The sequence below is a fragment of the Aythya marila genome (assembly GCF_965140915.1).
Source record: "Aythya marila genome assembly, chromosome: 20".
Classification (NCBI taxonomy): domain Eukaryota; kingdom Metazoa; phylum Chordata; class Aves; order Anseriformes; family Anatidae; genus Aythya; species Aythya marila.
Window position 1 is genome coordinate 11,613,228 of NC_139061.1, and position 13,782 is coordinate 11,627,009.

General features: G+C 37.1%; 1 protein-coding gene across 1 annotated transcript in view; it reads right to left on the minus strand.

The window, feature by feature from the left end:
• Nucleotides 1-12,496: 12,496 nt before the first annotated feature.
• The window catches only part of XAF1 (XIAP associated factor 1), a gene marked incomplete at both ends in the record, with an annotated part of 48,447 nt that continues 47,161 nt past the window's right edge, over nt 12,497-13,782 (minus strand). Inside the window, one exon of the mRNA XM_082776708.1 lies at nt 12,497-12,599. Coding sequence (XP_082632834.1) covers nt 12,497-12,599 — 103 coding nt within the window. The remainder of the gene's footprint in view (nt 12,600-13,782) is intronic.

The following is a 13,782-nucleotide window of genomic DNA, read 5'->3' on the forward strand; positions in this document are numbered from 1 at the left end:
TAAAAAAAAAAAAAAATCTAATCCTGAATATTCTTTGATTTCCTTCTCACATTGCTCCTTTTTCTCCTCTTACAAAGTGTGAAGGAATATAGCCATGAACCATGAATTCTCAGAGGTGTGGCTGCATTGATTGTATGACCCAGACAACATTATTAAATTCATGAATTAATAAGAACCATCAATAACCCTGAGATAGAATTTCCACATAAGAGTGCTTCCACAAGGCTCTGTTAAATGCTAAAACTTCCTTTCAAATTTTAGTGCTACATTTCCAGTCCTGGAAGTAACATATCGTTTCAGACACCAGCAGTGCCACATACATGCCTAAGGAGCCAATACAGCTGAGAAAGAACTTCCTGATTCAGAGCTACAGGGGGATCATTTCACCAGCAGTGATGGAGATGGACCTTTCACCACAAGCATTTCACTGTTGCTTCTGAGAAGTTTCTGCTCCCAACAGCCCCAAAACAAATAACCTGTATGGGTTTAAAGAAATCAAACATCTCACTTGCCAGAAAGCTACTCCCTAGAGCATAGGAAATAGGTTGACAAAGCCCTAAGAGAAGCCTTTGTGTCTCCTCCTGTTAATCCATGTTCCCACCTCTAGTGGATTAAAAGCATCAGATGATACTCTTATCTCTCAGATTTTCTGTTTTCTTTTCTGAAACAGCCTTATATGACTAGCTAAAAAGCCATTTGTTCTATGAGCATCACATGAAGTTTCCTTACATCAAATTATTTAAATATGCCAGTAATAAACTGGCCTGTAACAGTACACTTTTTCTTAATTTCCCACCTTAATAACAAGGTACTTACTCCAGGCATAGCAACATAACTGGACTAGCCAGATGAAGGCAGTGGCCAAAAGGGAGCCCAAAAAGCAGCCCAACTTCTCACCATACACAGACATCTGCAACAGCCTGAAAGCACCACAGACTTGAGAATCCAGCTGTTTCACCAATATGAAAAACTAGATTAATTCAATGCTGTAAATGCATGTATTATGCACACTGGAGTGGTGCATAAAAGACAAATAACCTCATGTTGCATAGGACATCTCCAGAGAACATAAATTCTCACACACTGTCTCCTTGAACTGGAGAGAAACAAATCCTTGAAGAATAGTCCCATGTGTGCCTTATTAATGGAAAAAAACACATAGTAAAATCAATAAATAAAAATCAATGACCTGTTAAAGAAACAAATCCACTACAGTATGCTGCTGGTGTTACAGTATTTCTTCTTTATAGCAATAGTCAATACTGAATATCAATTGAAAATCAATGTTACCAATAATACTTCAACTAAACATGGACTATAGCTAATTTTTTTTGCGTCATTTGTGTACTGCTTTCTCCAATATTATCTCAAGCACTTCATTTTTTGCCTATAATTAAAAACACTTTCATGCACGATCTGATAACTGATCATCATGGTCTTTTCATAAAAGTCCACATCACCATGACCAGAGCTTTACACAAACTTCTTCATGTATCCAACGTAGTGGCTCATGTTCTTTTAAGATGATCAGGATACACAAATTGTTTTTTCTCATTAGTGGATACAAGTGATGCCATTTAATTTTGAGAAATTATACCCTTAGTACATTCCCAAAGCATAGCTTTGAATGATAGGTCTCTCAGTTTTGTAGAGCAATATCTGAAAAAGAGTGGCACAAAAATGCAGTCTATAACACGTCCATAGGGTCATTTCAATGCCTGTCAGAACAGACATCCTGCAGTACTAAATAGATTATATTTGTAATAATTACGTTAGAATTGCAGTGATGAGTTCTGACAGCTGTAATTTCTGCAGGGTTATGACTGGAATGCAAAATCATATATCATATTTGTGGTTTGCTTCTAGGACTTTTTCTTCAAAACCTAGAAAACCTGAAATGAACATTAACAATGATATACCTTCGCTGTACACCCATGGAAAAAAACAATGGAGCCATTTCAACTAGCTGTGAAAATCATACCCCTAAAAAGGTATGAATTAAATTCAGCATGAAGTTAAGTCTGGTAGTAAAAGAGGACAAAGGGATTGCATTGTACTGAAAGTCTCTAAGAGATACTACAGCACAGTTTATGGAAATCCTCTTGGATGCTAACACGGAAGAAACAATCTTTCCCCAAGCACCAAGTATACCAAAAAAAGAAAAAGAAAAGTTGCTGTAAACTGTTCTTCAGTTGTAGTTGCAAATAAGCATCAACATAAGAGATAACTATATGCCAACTGTTAAAAGGAAGAGTGACAATATTTGCTATTAAAAGTATATGAGAATTTTTGGTTCTTGTCCAGTGGAAGGATATGAGCCTTAAATCACGTTTTTCTGGATAGCTATTCTTGTGAGAAAAAAATATGGCCTGCAATCTAACAATAGTTGTTTTACAGTGGCAGTAGTTTATTTTCCAGTCCCTCATGTCACTAACATAACCAAATCCTCCCACATCTCCTTAAGGGGAAGATTTGCTAGGTTTGGCCAAAACATTGGACATGGAACCTGGCACATCTGCTCATTGGGCTGAGAACAAACTGCTCTCTCTGGGAAGAATAGCAGAGTTCAGTGACCATAACTTGGAAAAGCCTCTATCCTCCATAGCAGACTGATCACAGCTTACCTTGGTTCTTCTTATTTGTTCTTATTTATTTATTTATGCACACACAATATCTGCTCAAACCATTTTTTTCCCCACCCAGGAAAGCACTGTGCTTGGCAGTCTGTGGGCCACTGTTTCCCTGGAAAACCCAGCTCACCAGCTGCTCTCACTCTGCCTGTGCAGGTGAGATTCGACATCCTTTCAAGACATTTACACATGCTTCATTCATTGTAATGTTTTACAAACAAAATTAACAGAAACCATGCTTGTTTTTGCAATTCTGTATTGAACTCATCCATGTGTTTATGAGTATATGGAGTCTGCAGTGCATGTCCTTCAGGTATGTGCCACCTTCCCTTTTCAAAGGGATACATCTTTCAGTTTTCTCAACTCTCATCCAGATCCACACTACTTTAAGGCTTGTGTTTTTTCCCCCTCTTTGTAAATAAAAGGGAAGGAAAGAAGACTTTTAGCAGGTTAAATTAATTTGAAACCTCGGAAAATGATCCCTTTGACATGAGTGCTACACAAATTATCTCAGCTGTGTTTAAATAAGATCTTTGTACATTCATCATCTACAAACTGCAGATGGAATTATAAATGGAGTCATTTTTATGTCTTGCACCATGGGCATGAATTTGGGATGCAGAATCCATCACTTCAAGTTGAGAGAGAGAGGGCAGAAGTGTTCAGCATGCAAGAGACAAAGGGCTAATTACAGGGATCACATGAACTCACTGGCACTCTGCTCTGAATTGAAATTATTACCTGGTTGGTATCCTTCACTTTGCCATTTCCCAAGTACCATCCCACTATTTATCTTACCTTTGTTTTGATTAAAAACACCCTATACCTAAACCTAAACATTTGAAAAGCTTGGAAAAAACTTCCAGTCCAACACAAATCACATTTGACAATCTGCTCTATATGATAACTAAATAACTCCTCTCACAGAATGTTGGGATTACATCATTCCCACTTTCCTCTTTCTCTAGCTGAGCCTGATGTTTAAGCATTCTCACAGCATGCATTTATTCTGTGCTGAGAATGCCTGAATGAGCACCATTATGTGGAGGCTGCCCTTACAGTTAAGGAAAATGAAGAAAAAGATTTCATTCACAAATTCCACCTACATAAGAGGAATTACATCTGACAGAAGAATATCTGAGTAGTCCACAGAAGGGTACCAGCAGGATTCAGTAAATAAAAGAAACTAGAAATAGAATCTAAGCTGTAAAAATAAAGCTGCACAGAGATCAGAATTACCACTTCTAAGAATGTTGTGCATTTTGAAATGATAGCTAATTCAAAATCAGAATGGTGAAAAAGTACCTTACACTGAAATTACTTTTTTAAATGACATTTTATATAATTTCAGTACAAACTCTAAGCAAACTTTGATATGAAATATGACACACACTCTTTAAAATGTACATTTTGACCATATCTTTTGACCCTGGCACTTTCCTTAATAACAATACACTTATTTTCAGTGTTAATGAAATAATTCCCAAAGGAAAAAAGTCCCATCAGAAATTACTCTAGAATTTTAATCAACTAGAAAGCCATATTACCAAGAGACTTAGATTTACTCTCTTGCTGGAATACTTTAATTCAGTTATTGATTCCAGGGTTACCTGTCAAACCCTGTGAACATTGACTTTCAGTTGTCTTGCTGTGAACACTGAGGGGAAAGGAACAACGCCAATGAATAAAACTTTCCAGGACTGTAGAGATGAGGCATGTTCTCTTCTTGATGCTATTTTTAGATTGAAATATTCATCCTTAAATTGCTTCTCTATCTCTAACTGGGTTGTCTGGAAAGCTGACAGATCTTAGACCAAGCCAACCACCTGCTGTCTCCAGGTAGGACTCAGATGTAGAGCAGAAGCCAAACTTCATCATAGCAGCTTTTTTGCAAAAGCAGGTAACTTTTCCAAAGCAACTGGTAAAGGCAATTCCTCTACAGAAAATTCTTTACACATTCATGATATTTGTGTTAATCAAGAATTTGTAGGTCAATGACTTTGAAAACCTTCAGGCTATAATTAAGTGCCTGAAATTCACATGAGAATCACCACTGAAATTAAAACCAATTATATTGCATAACAGCACTTACCGTGCCCTTCTGCAGCAACAAAAATCATGTCCTGAAAGCAATAATTAAATCTCATTATCAGGACCAAAAACTAAAATATTATGCCTTCTATGCACTATTTTAAAGCTAAAGTATGGATCACTGAATATTTTCCAATATATGACAACAGCTTCAGATGTCACAGTCTGGCAAAGACCTTCTGTATTTTCACCCACTCTGTACCATAAAGTAGAAAATTTCAGGTCATTTAGTAAGTTCACTTTATTTCTTTCTATGAAAAGTTCACCAAGTCAGTTGACCAAAGGAAGCCAGCTGATGTAACCTTTCTGGATTTCATTAAAGCTTTTGATACAGTCTCTCACAGTATCCTTCTGGACAGTAGAAGTGAACGTAAGCTTAAAGTCATTGAAATTCAAGGAGAAAAATGTACGTACACAAAATTTACAATAAAACCTCTCCGAAATTACACTGAGGTGAATTACAACCATTTTTGATTTTGAACATTAGATTTCTGGACAAAGTATATAAAATAGTTTTCTCAAGTCATTTGCATGTTTTGTGGTCCATACCATCACTCCTGAGCAACCCATAACTCTCTATAATATTTTAAGTGGTGCTACCAACCTCTAGTCATTTGTCTTTACAACAGAAAGAATTTTAAAGCTCTATTAACATGGATGTCATTCAATGACAAGCACATTCATCTAAGGCTGTTTTGGGGTTTGGTTCCCAGCACCACAGCACACTGTAAAGCCATTTTGTGCTGCAGCTCACACACAGAGATGCTCCTGGGTTTTCACACAGTTTCTGTGCTGACAGTGGCAGCTTTGGATAAACAGGTTAACAAGTTACCAAGAGAAAACAAGACAAGTGGGTAAAAGTTCGAGCCCATTATAGTGGATTGGCTTTAAAGCCAGCACCAGGCCATGCACTGGCAGCAGACTGGTGTGTGCTTCCCTTCAGCTCCTTGCAGGTGGCACAACCACAGCTAAGCCCTGTGGGCTGGGTATTAACATCTTGCACCGCAGCCACCCACCATACAACGAAGCAGCAACGACTCCTCAGATCACTGGTTCTATGCATGTCCTGCCATCCAACAGTTCTCCATCTAATGTAATATTTTAAAACATCTAGTACAAGAGCTTTATGGCAGCCACTCAACATAAAAAGTTATGTTTCTCCTATTACACAGTAAATAAATTATGTTCCATTTTCTCAGCAAAGCTCTTCAATCCCATTCCCATTTAGAAGTTCACATTGCCGGAGGAGTCCAATCTCATTATGATGATGTCTGTCTGAAGCAGTGTTAAAAATATATAGATGAAGCTGCAGCTTCTCCCAGAAGGATGCTTTCAAGGAGGTACAATCAGATGTGATATATTTTATGTAGGGCAGAGCAAAAGCCCTTTGGTCTTCTGTGTCAAGAGTCCTTGCATTTTATTTTCTAGAGAGCTTCTGTCACACACCTTCCTGTTTCCAAAAGGCATGAGAAAATAAGTAACAAAAGATCTCTGATATAACTTTTTATTTCTAAAAGGCTTAAATTGAGACAATTCTTGATCAACAGAATTTTGCTTCATACTGGTTGCAGTCAGCCAAACAATTAAGTTTTTAAAGTTTTCAAGGTGCCCTTTAAGCCTTCATTTGCGGTATTTATACAGACGCTCTTCAGGTCAGAAGGGAACCAAAATTTTAAAAAGGCCCTTGTTCAAAAGCATTTATGTATTTCCTACTGTCCTAGCCAAGCTCGTTAGTTCTCTTCTAGCTTTGTATTTTCTTTCTTTAATGATGCTGTCAAATGCATGTTAAAATTTTTAAGGCAATCTGTGCCTTTTTTATATTATTTAAATTGGTACTGCTTCCCAGTCAAATCCACAATAGATGGATTTAGCAAGACAGGAAGGACATAGAACCTTGTTAAACATGGAAGGCATAACGGTACCTAACTTGCAGGATGCAAATGCTTATTGATTGTAATTTCACTCCTCCTGGTCTGAGTACTGGTATACCAAAACATTTTTTTTTTTTACATGCTGGCATCCTAAAAGGAGATGATTTAGTCTTTAATGTTTTTACCTTATCTTCCTAACAAACTGTTTACAAGCTTTAGAAAGGCACAACAGAAAGAACAAGGATGACACATGGTCTTACTGAAGTTATGTTTTCTATTTAGGCTAGAAAGAGTATGCAAGAGTAGGTGTCTCACTATGGTCCCAAGTTTACATAATTATTTAATTAAATGGCCTTTGTGTGGATTCCAACTGTGTTTATTGGTGGGGCACACCGGTCACAAACCTACAGAGAACACCACTACTTGAGGAGCAACAGAAAATACAGATATTTCTCTCATTTGAAAAAACCAGCAAATTCTTTTGCCCACACCCATAAATAAATTAGCATCCAATTTTTCCTGAACTTTCATCTTTCCTAGCATAGCATGATTAAAATCATGAATATGATTTTATGCATGAATAGAAAATAGCCATTTTGTTTCATGACTTCCCAGCATAAAGCAAGATGCAAACAGCAGAGATATGCACACACAATACCTCCATTCTAACACTAATGAGGATGGTAAAGCTCCTTTTGAGCTTAGAAACATTGTTGATTTTAATAGGTTTAGCTTGTACTTCAGTCACTAGAGACTGTTCCCTGCCCTGACTTTTATAGGAACTGACTCATGAAACACCTGAACACATGATGGAGCAACAGGGCTGTTTTTTAACTCAAAGGATGAGTAGATCAAAAGCAGTTGAGGCACACATCTGCCAAGCAGCAGGTGCCTGCAGGCAATGCACTTCCTCCAGATTGCCACAGCACTAAAGGCTCACATGATGCTCTAGGCTAACTCAAGCTCTCCCAGGAGCAGACCCCAGCAGTTTCTGGATGACACACATTAACTGCACTCACAAGCTGTGTGCTTGAGCTGCAGAGAAGGCGGCTCATTCTCAGACATGCTTTAGAAGGGCTGAGAACAGCAGCATATACAGAGAGGAGCCAACAAATTTAGTGCAAGTTAAGCTTGCCAATTACATTTTACTTAGTTTCTCATACATCAGGAACATAGTAAAATAGTAAACTGTCACAGAACAGGGATTTTGGCAAGTAAAATTTGAGGTTTATTTTAACTTGTGTTCTGGCCTTGATGCCTTCTAACTACTCTGAAGTCATATTTTCAGGATTTTCTGCAGTCAATCACTAGAAACCAATTCAACAGAAACTCACTCTAGTAACAGGGTTAGAGGTTAGACATTTGCTATGGACAATGCTGTTTTAAATAAACTTTAGAGTTCTCTTCCAATAACCTGATTTGAGGGCTGGCATAACAAAATCACAAGGCTTAAAACACAACAATATGAAAGATTTATATGAGCCTCCATAGCTCTAAGTACCCTGGGAAGTGTTTTTTTTTTTTTTCTCCAAAAAAAGTTTTTCAGTTGTATATAAATGCAAAGATCAAGCAATGCAGCACTTAAATTTGCTCCTGGTTAATTCAACTCCCCAAGAATTTCTCTCATATTAGAAGTTTAGTACATTCACTCCTTCTCATGAAGGAAATGAAGAAGAAAACTCTTGTATGTATAAAACAATTTGTACACTTAATTTTTGAAGTCTTCAGAAAAAAGTAAGATGGCAGGGTGTTTATTTGTTTTGCACAAACAATTCATTACAAGATCTTGGAAAAACTATTCAGTAATATACAAGCAGGTCAGCCAATCTTGCTTGTGAGCGTGACAAAGATGCATAACAGATTTGCAGATCCCTTGCTATCTGACAAGATGTTTCAGACACAGAGATGTCAAATGGGAAGTAATGAAACAAATGAGCACCTCATTCACATACACCAACACTAGCTGGAGTCAGACTTCCTCATGCACACGTATGGAATGCTTGCTCCCCCGGGGAACTGGGCCTTCACACTGATTTCCTTGTGCTTATCAGGTGGAAAATTTACTGAAAGAAATTCCAGGTTAGGCGTTGTTATAAAGGTAAAATCATTCTTTCAATGGCCAGTAGTTTCAGAATACACTAAGAGGAAAGGATTTTTCCAGTTCTCCAAACAGATATTCAGACATTTTTTGGCAGGGGAAGGAGGTCAGAAGACTCCTGAAGATTTTTTGTTTAAAGCAGCAGAGAAATTTTAACATACACTGCACTGCATCAAGCAGTTTCATTTCACCTCAAGCAGGTGGTGGCAATTTTATTCACAACTAGAAGTACAGACTTGCATTTGTCTCCTGTTTCTCAATGGAATATGAGAAGCAGCAATGAGAGACAGGACAATGATGCATTTTTTTAAATGACATGTTTAAAGAGGTGACAAGCATTTCCTCAGTCTGTTGCATGGATTTTTCCATTATGAATCACTGCAGCTTAGATAAACAAGGTTACTGGGTTTGAAATGCCAGGCTTCATTATATCTCCTTTCTAGAACAGCAGAACTGACTCCTGTGTCAGTAATTGGTTCACCTGATATTAATAACAAGCTCCCTGCCCATGGAAGCAATCTATTCATGCAATGCTAATGGGAGAAAGAAGAGAAATGAAAAGTGTGTGAGTAAAGAAATTATGAGGTTATGCTGTTGTTGCCTATCAAGTGCTGAAAGATCATTTACCAAGGATTCAAAGATAGCTCAAGAAACTTTGTTTCTGACATGAGTGTAAAAATTGCCTTAAGTTTTACTGGTCACAAATACTGGTCATTATTTTGGTGAAAAAGAAACCGTCTCTGAATATTCACAAGTAGTTTAGAAGAATTTTATCTGTTGCAAGATGACAAACAAATAGAAGTTTCCTTTCAGGAAAAGGAAAGCATAGCCAGAGCACTGAATGATAAGCCCTAATTACAAGAAAAACACTCAGATAATTGTTTTTTTCTAGGAAAAATGCAAATATAAGAAGCCTTTGCAGTTATTGCCTGGATAGTTGTACGGTGGGAAAAGTTTTCTGAATGAAGGTAACTTCTGGCTTGTTTTTTCCCTCCTTGATACTGCTAGATTCCTTTTTGCATAGCCTTCAGGTAAAAATAAATAAATAAATAAATATGGAATCGGTCAGTGTCCTTTTTCTGTTCTTTTGAAGTTAGCAAAAATCTCATGAAAGGAGTTTCCATAAGAGTGGCATTAAGAGCATTCAACATTGGATTATGCTTGTGTCCTTGGAATTAATGGCAGTTCCAATATTAACTAAGCTATACAAAAATAAAACATTTTTTTCCCCAAACAGCTGCTGTGTGAGCAAAAAGCCAATATTTTTCAAGTGAAATATTGAGTTGTTTTATATTCTCTTTTTAAAGATTCAGCAATGAGAGTCATTTGCACAAACCACAACCATCTCACTGTGAAGATAAATGTTTCTCTTGCATACATTAATGCAAGAATTCTCTTTTCTATCTGGAAACTGATCCAGACCTTTCCATACAGACACAAACCAATTATATCCAAGAATTACAGCCTCATTCCCATTAGCATAAGCAAGGACATGACAATGAGGGGTGGGACTGGCATATGACAGCACTGGTATTAAAAGAAATTTGTTACGTCCTGAGGCCCCATGGTGAAATCAAAGTCAACTGTGCAGATTCCCACTGTTGTAAATGAACAGAAGTCATGGAAGAATGGAACTGATGACTATACAAGTGCTGCAGTGGGGACTGCTTTTTATAAATATGTGTACGGTGCTTAAGATAATGAACCTTGATTGGGCCTGCAGCTATGGCTGTTATTCAAACAGTAGTGCATTCCCAGATAGTCTCAACTTCATGTTGTCACAGCTAACAATGACACTTCAGAGGTTTAAAAGGAATGATAGCAAATATACAACAATATGATGAAGTTGTCCCCCATCACCACTCCAGCTGGTTACAGAAATTAGTCTGGCAGCATTTGCATTGTACCTACTGACAGATGATCTCAAGTCAGCACTTTGCAAATATTTCAGCCTTAAGATTTCAGTCAGTGAAAACCTGCTGGTGTGCTGAAGAGATGATGGACTTGATAGTCCACACTACAGATGGAGCAATGCACTTTCTTGTTCACTATACTTTGTGAGAAGAAAACTGCTTCAGGTAGGAATTGTACTGACTCTGGTTGTCATTCATTTGGAAATACATACTGTTATATTGATCTAATGTCTATCATTCTCATCATTAAAAATGGATTTGAGGATATATATATATTTTTTAATTCAATACAAGCCGCTACTGTTGAAGATATGTTGCTGACAAACCTAATGAAAGCCCTAAAGTATCCTTAGTTCAAGCACACTCTTCTTTACTGTTTCAAGACAAATGCAGAGCTCCAAAGTGGTACTAAATGTAGCAGTAGCCCTGTAGATATTACATTGACTCAAAGTACCTTCTTGTAAGTCATATCTTATTATTTTAGGTGTCTGTCTACTGCCTAATGTTTAAATATACTGCACCTTGGGATTTTTGTTCCTTTCAGGATGTTTACCCTTCAGCAGAACGACACGCTCCACTGGTAAAAGCACTTCAGCTACATTGATGCTACATAATGGTTTCCTTTTATCCATGGTCACGATACTAATATAAGAGCTATTTGAATTCATATAAAATGCAGATAGAAAGTTGCTTGATTCCTAATTTCTAGCTGTATACTGTATATTCCCTTGACTCAACAGAAACTCATGCAGGCTCTATTGTACCATCTATAGTGTTCAGTCTCTCTAGCCAGAAGTCACAGTGCTGAATTCCTGTGGTCAAGATTTACCAAGAAACTGTAAACGGCTGAAAAGCAGGATGGTGTTTTAACAATTAGTAAGATAACACCCTTCCCAGACAAGTTTTGAGTACAGAGCTCATTCCACTAAAGCAAAATGGAAAAGCCGTTTTAAAGAAAGCTCTAGAATTATCTTACGAATTACGTTTCTTACAAATTACATATCTTACAAAATACAATTATCTAGAATTATCTTACAAATACATTGCTGTTTTTTTGCATTGCCTTCTGGAGGTATGTCTGAAATTGTACAAATGATCTGTTACAGAGTGGATGACCTGCAAACCATAGTCAGATCAGGTGGTAGGTAAGTCTAGAAGGTTCCTCCAGAACAAAAAATAATCTTATATTGGTGGGTGGGAAACTAAATATCCCTCTCTTCCACCAAAAAAATATCACAATATAGGAAAACTGAAGTAAATGTCTAAAGAAAAAAAATGCTGCCATTAAATTCACAGAAGTAGTAGAAGCCACTTTCTGCTTCAACTGTGTTGACTCTCACTCTCCATTTATGTCAGCAAAAAATTATAAAAGTCAAAGCACTCCTAAATGTAACTGCTGATGCCCCATCTCTGCTTGAGCTTATCCATGTTTTGTTGGAAGCCATTGCTGATACAAGCATGAAGTGTTATTATGAACCTCTTCAGTATTTCCTGAAGTGACAAAAACCTACCTTCAAAATTAACCCCAAATGATCCTCACAAGATCTGGGTAATACTCCTTAATTTTGGGCTGCCCTATCATCTACCCGCTGTTTGCAGAAATAATACTCAAAGGCTTCCTCATCTTTGAATCTTCAAAAAAACAAATTATATCAAACAGAAGAACAGCGCTAATATCTCTTCTGCCTGGTGTCAGAGTCCACCATAGAGAAATTAGGAAGAATGACATTAAACATGGTAAGAGGAACTTTTCTTTCTTTCTCCAGAAAACTATACACAAGACACTCTACATACAGACATCCATGCATCCAAGGAAAACATCAAGCATGACAAGGAAAACTAAATGGCAAATGAGAATAATTAATAAATTCCTTCACATGCCAACCATCATTGTCAAGGATCTTCTAAGTTGCCCTGCAATGAAGTGCACTTCACTTTTTTCTCAGGCATGTCACTGGCTTCATTGTTGTCTACTATCAAGCAATTCTGGATTGAGCTTGAACAAAGATAAAAGAATCTGACTAAGACAGTTTTTTGTTCTAATTTCCCAGACTGTTCTGGTTTTACACCACTACCATTGAGCAGATATCCGTGCACAACATGTAAGTACATTTTCTACCTTTCCTTGTGTAATTGATTTTAAATGCCAATGGCCCTACTAAAATAAACCTCTTTTTGTTTTGATTTTTTTTTTTTAAATCTTCCTACATTCGATATGAATCCACAAGCACTTTTCAGAAAGGCAGTAAGGAGGGACAAGTAGTTCTCCTATAATTTGTCTTTCAGCTTCCCCAGCCACTAACAACTACTAAAACTCAAGCCCATGCTTTAATGAAAAAGCTGAATGCTATATAGCAGTTAAGAATTAACACATTAGTGAGTTTTCAGAAGTAATTGAATCCAGCATTACAATCGATGGTACTGATTGTCTGTGGGATAGCAAATTGCGAAAGGACAATTAGAATTACTTCTGCAAACAAAGCCCTTTGTTATTAATTAAGGTAAAGATTAACTGTCAGTCATGTTTACTAGAAGCAAGTTCAAGATTTACCTGATAATAGTCCAATATACATTATTTCAATGCTGTGACATTATATTGAGCAGACTACTTTGGGCTTATGTTGTCTATGTATACCTGCCGCTTTTAAGGCAATGTGCAAAAAAAAACCACAACACCCTAATCATTAGCTAGCATTGAGAAAACAATACAACCCTATTTTGATTGCTTAGCCAATACAAGATGTGTAAGGTACTTATACAATCTCTCCCCTAACCTTATACCTTGGAAAAAACTGCCAATTTGCTGGAAACAGACTACCTAATATCCATGTCTATCTTTGCTGGCTGAAGTCACAATATTGTTAGAGCTGATGCTGCTTTAAACAAACAAACAAAAAAGATCTGCAGGTGAAAGAGTAGGAGAAACTGAATACAAAAATACTTTTCATCTGATTAATATATATTTCCCTACCTGTTGTGAGCTGCCTCATGCCCACTGAGTATGCTTCCAGGAAATAAGCCAAGTGAAGCAGCAGAGGGTTCATTTGGAAAGCATATTCTGTTACTCACAAAAGCACTGTTACATTGGAAACTCTTTTGGTAAACAACCTTTCTGGGTCAGATCTTAGCACTACACTCTGGTTAATTATATCAGTGGAAGAATATTAATAGCAATTCTT